The sequence below is a fragment of the Pteropus alecto genome, unplaced genomic scaffold (genome assembly GCF_000325575.1).
Source record: "Pteropus alecto unplaced genomic scaffold, ASM32557v1 scaffold150, whole genome shotgun sequence".
Lineage (NCBI taxonomy): Eukaryota > Metazoa > Chordata > Mammalia > Chiroptera > Pteropodidae > Pteropus > Pteropus alecto.
Window position 1 is genome coordinate 124,161 of NW_006429686.1, and position 5,525 is coordinate 129,685.

General features: G+C 33.0%; 1 protein-coding gene across 3 annotated transcripts in view; it reads right to left on the bottom strand.

Annotated features, from left to right (window-relative positions):
* CUNHXorf57 (chromosome unknown CXorf57 homolog) overlaps nt 1-5,525 on the bottom strand; it is a 57,105-nt gene that overhangs the window by 36,982 nt on the left and 14,598 nt on the right. For all 3 annotated transcript variants that reach the window (XM_015597556.2, XM_015597502.2, XM_006904027.3), the window contains exon 3: nt 4,013-4,205. In XM_015597556.2, the coding sequence (XP_015453042.1) occupies nt 4,013-4,205 (193 nt within the window). The remainder of the gene's footprint in view (nt 1-4,012; nt 4,206-5,525) is intronic.

Here is a 5,525-nt window from a genome sequence, read left to right on the forward strand (position 1 = left end):
CAACAGAACACTTACAGGCCAGAAGGGATTGGACCTATAACCAAGGACCTATAACCAAGATTACTCTACCAGGCAAAGCTATCGTGTAGCATCAAAGGGCAAAAAAAGAGCTTCCCAGAGAAGAAAAAGCTAAAGGAGTTCATTACCACTAAACCAATACTACAACAAATGTTAGAGGGACTTTTTTAAGAAAAAGAAGAAAAAAGAAAAAAAAAAAAAGAAAAAATATGAATAATAAAATGGCAATAACTTCATATCTATCAACAATTACTTTAAATGTAAATGGATTTGATGGTCCAATCAAAAGATAGGGTGGCTGAATGGATAAGAAAACAAGACCTTTACATATACTGTCTACAAGAGACTCACTTCAGATCAAAAGGCACACAGACTAAAAGTAAAAGGATTAAAAAAGATGTTTCAAGAAAATGTAAAGAAATAAACAAAAAGCTGGGGTGGCAATACTTATATAAGACAAAACAGACCTTAAAACAAAGGCTATAATAGGAGACATAACCATAAAAAATAATGAAATCTTGCCATCTTCAACAACATGGATAGATCTAGAAGGTATTGTGTTGAGTGGAGTAAGTCAGACAGAGAAAGACAAATGTCATATGTGGAATATAGAGAACAGGATAAACAAACAAACAACAGAAACAAGCTCATAGATACAGAGAGCATTTTGATGGCTGTCAAATTGGGCGATAGGGAATGGGTGAAGGGGGAAGGAATTAAGAGATATAAATTGGTAGTTACCAAATAGTCATGGGAAAGTAGAGTATAGCTTGAGGAATATAGTCAGGAATATTATAATAACTATGTATGGTGTCAGATGAGTACTGGATTTATCAGAGTGATCACTTCAAAAGTTATATAAATGTCTAATCACTGTGTGTTGTACACCTGGAACTAACATAATATTGTATGTTAACTATAATTGAAAAAAATAACAGTATAAAAATATTTTAAAAAGAGTGCCTACTCTGTGCCAGACAATTATTTTGCAAACAGTAGTAATAGCAGCACAGTTTTAGAATGGTAATTTCTTAGTTTAGTGCAAACAAAACTAAAGTATACTGGAAGTATAAGGACATAAAAACTAGATCTTTAAAACTAAAAAACGCACACATCTTAGTTTCTATAACTTGGAACTACATATAAATATTAAAAAATAAACCAAGATAAATTACCCCAACAGTTTGTCTTCCCACATCAAAACCTAGAAGGCAGCGATGGTATCACAAATCCATATTCTCTTACTGATCCACATCAGCACCCGTTGCGTACTCACCTCACTTACATTGCTCATAACATTTAAACAGCCCTGTTATTATTCACAACATCCAATTACACTTTCTTTTATCCAACCCGTTCTCCTACTCTCCTGACCGTTCGTCCTTTCCTCAACTAAATTTGTATTCATTTCCTTTCCCCTTTTGTTCATCATATTTTCTTACTGTTTACTGTCATTAGTCTTCATTTTACTGTAATTTGTTCATCTTACATATCTGCCACTCCATTAGACTAATTTTTAAAAGTAAAACTCTATATTACTTATCTTTTCTTATCTCCTGAGCTTTACAGAACTGCTTTTTTTTCTTCAAAAGATCACTAATCAGTTTGATACAGGTCATTATTAAAAATCATAAATCAATAGTTCTCAATCCTATGCACATTAGAGTCATCTGAGGAGTTTTAATGACATACCAATGTTTTGGTTTCCTCGTAGTAATTAAATCAGATTCTCAGAGGGTGGGGTGCCTGTGGTTCTTTAAAGCTCTCTAGGTGGTACAAATGTACAGAGAGGATTGAGATCTACTTATACATTTAGGATCAGCAAACAACAGCCTGCAGATGGCTGCCTGTTTTTTCAAATGAAGTTTTACTGTAATACAGCCATGCCCATTCATTTACATATCATTTCTGGCTTCTTTCACTCTACAAAGGCAAAGCTGAGTAGTTGCGACAGAGACCATATTGTCTGCACAGTCTATAAAATTTACTATCTGGCTCTTTACAAAAATAGCTTGCTGACCCCTGATAAAGAGGGAAAACATCCTATTACCTATCAAACAGTTACAGGATAAAATCGAGACTGATGCTAGCACTGATAAGTAAAACTGTTTTAAACACTAAAAGACATAATTACAATATATTCTCATCAAGGCTCTCATTAAAAAAATAATTTCTATATTTGCAGTTATTTACTTGAAAGTATAAGTAGCCTCTCATATCTTAAAGAGAAAGTTTCCATTATGAAAATCTAGCCATGTAATTCTACATAGCAGAAGTAACACCAGTTCTTGAATCATTTTCAGTGCTAAATTTTAGTGGCTGTTATTCTATTGACTACATGCTGTCTATTGTCTTGCTTTCTATATGTTTTTAAGGTTTAGAAGCAGCTGTTAGTACCAGACACATTTATATTTTCCCACAGCCATGTAAAAACTCATTCAAATTAATTCTCTTTACAACAGAAAACAGTGTATCTAGTAGAAAGAACATTAAGTTAGGTATTAGGAAAACTAGATTTTGATTTCCATTATGCCAGTTATTTATTATGTGATATCTACAAAGTCACTTACCTTATCTGTTACTGACAAAGGATGACTCAGTTTTTACTAAGCTATTTTGTCACCTGTATATGCTTAGTTGTGAAAAAAAATTATAAATTGGTAGACATAATACATGTTGTGAATGAGCTTCCTCTTGCCAAATTTTATTGTATTTTCTTAAGTAAGTCCCAACATCAATATCTGTTTAATTTCTCAACTTTCTATAATAAAGAGTAATGAGATAAATGGACTAGTTGCACCAAACTATCTAGGTAATGACTTGTTCATCGAGCAAGATGTGATCGATGACTACTAAATGCTGAAGATTTTAATACAGAATCATAGGAAGTTTTCCAAAATAACCATATATTTAAGGAAACAATGAACAAAGGCTACATTGTCTGAACATTGTCTAAGTAATTAAGCTTAATAGATTAGCTAGGGAATTTAGAATACATAAAAAACCAGGTCCAGTATAAAACTATTATAACCCCAAAACAATACTTAAACTTGTTGAGTGATGTAATCTATAATTTTGAAAATGGCAATGCAAAAAATATCATATCAACTTCTTAAATCAATCACTTAATATATTAATTCTAATGCACTCAAAATATTTAGTATGATGTCAAGATGTTAAAACTTTGATTTCAACACTAATTAGAAAGAGCCCTTTCAAGATTGTGGCAATTGACAACATTTGACTATTAACCATAGGTTAGATATAACAGTATTGTATAGTATTGTATTAAGTTTTAAATTTCCTGATTTTGATAACTGTACTGTGATTATGTAATAAAATGTTCTCATTCTTGGAAAATATAGACTGAAATATTACTGAAGTGTTTAGAGGTAAAGGGGTATATATAATGGTTACCATTTACTCTCAAATGGTTTAGAGGACAAAATAAAGAAATACATACACACACATATATGTAGATAGATGGAGAAAGGGGAAGAGAGAAAGGGAGAGAGAGAAAGAGAAAATGATAAAGCAAAGGTAAATGTTAACAATGGTTGAATCTGTGTAAAGGGTATACATGAGTTTTTTATACTATTACATTTCATGTAAGTTTGAAATTATTTCAAAACAAGATGTTGACCAAAGCCCTTTTGAACTGTAGCACATAGTGACAGACAACTATATTCAAGTCATTTACTTAATATTATAATACAAAAAATAAAAGATAATAAAAATAAGTATACACCAAGTAGAGTTCATTCATTAATCCACAATAAATATCTAAGATATTTTTTCTTAATAAATGCAAAATAAATAATCACTTATGTTCTATAAGTGATTGTTTGAAATTTTTATAGATATAGGAATTTAAAGATTTGTCAGGTTCTAACAGCTTCAGTAATTTTTAAGAGCCTATGGCTGATATGGTACTTCGCAAATTTATACAAACAAAATAGCAATAAAAGGAAAAAAAAAACATTGAATACTTAACCCATAGTAGAAATGAGTTTGATTTGTGGATCCACAGGGAGAGGCTGCAATCTGAATGGATAACTCTTTTTAACAGAATAATCTTGAAGCAGAAGAACTAAACCAACCCGCAGACTTTTATACCACTCAGGACACAGGGCATTCCACATAATCACTGACACCGTGCCTGAACGGTCAGCAACTTCCAAAAAGGTCTAAAAAAAATAGTAAAATTACATTCATATTTGTTATCTTTATCTATAGGATGTTAAAGTTTTACAAATGAGGAAGTAAAACTATCGGGGAATGACTAAATAACTTATGATATCATATGACAGAACCTATAACTATAAAAACTATGAATGAAGAATTTTTAGTGATATGAGAAAATACTTAAGAAAATTTAAGTGATACAAAATCTTATGTACTACATATTTGTCAGTTTGTAAGATACTTTAATATATGACAAACATAGTCATATGACTATGACATGCATATATACACACATGGATGTGATATATGATATACATATGATATCATAGATATGTACACATATATAATACATATGTGGGTAGATATATGATATATACACACACAAAAAGGAATAAAACACACTATGTTAACAGTGGCTCTCTGATTGGTATGATTTGGGGTGATATTATTTGTCAGACTTATTTATTTAGCTTTCCACATTTTCCAAATTCCCTAAAAAAATACATAGCTTTTATAATAAAACCTTAATAAATGCCCAAAATAATTCTTGATGACATGTGAAAATACAGTAAAATGTTAAGTTAAAAAAGGACAGAAATCAAGAAAGTTCTCATCAGCATTATATGGCAGAGAGAGTCAAGATAACAGAAAGGTAAGTGACATCAGAAACATGGCAAGTGAGAGATATCCCCAGATCTCTCCCTTTGAAACAACAATAAGCTGAACATCTAAAACTCAACAAAACCATACCGATACTGCACAACAACATGTCTGAGCATGGGATCTGCGCGTAAGAGATACAACACGTCAGAATCCTAGGTGGCGGGCAGTGGACTTGGAGAAACAAAGAAACTGCCTCTCACGGCCACCAGAGCTCCCTGTAGGAGGAGGGAGATGGGAGTACGTGCAGCAACGTTCTTGAACAGCCCTGCCTGGGAGTGCTATGAGCTCCCCACAGCCGGAGGCAATGCCCAGTCATCAAGGCAGAAGGCAGAGAAATGGGGACGGCAGAAAAGCAGGCATGGCAGAGAAACAACAGTTGATTTACACTGGCCGAGGTTGCAAAACAAGACTGAGCTGCAGCTTCCACTCCCAATCCAGAGAGGTGTTCTCTCATACCCTCCAAGACTGAAGGCCATGTAGCCCCAGGGGAATCTGAACAAATGTTACCGAAACTGTCACTAACACTGACAGGGACTGAGACTGAGAGTAGTGAGTGCGATTAAACATTTATAAGGAAAAAAAAGGCATTAGTAAGGTTTTATATAAAGCAGGGATCCAAGAGGCTTAGACTCCACCTACTGGAAACCAAAAGAAAAACA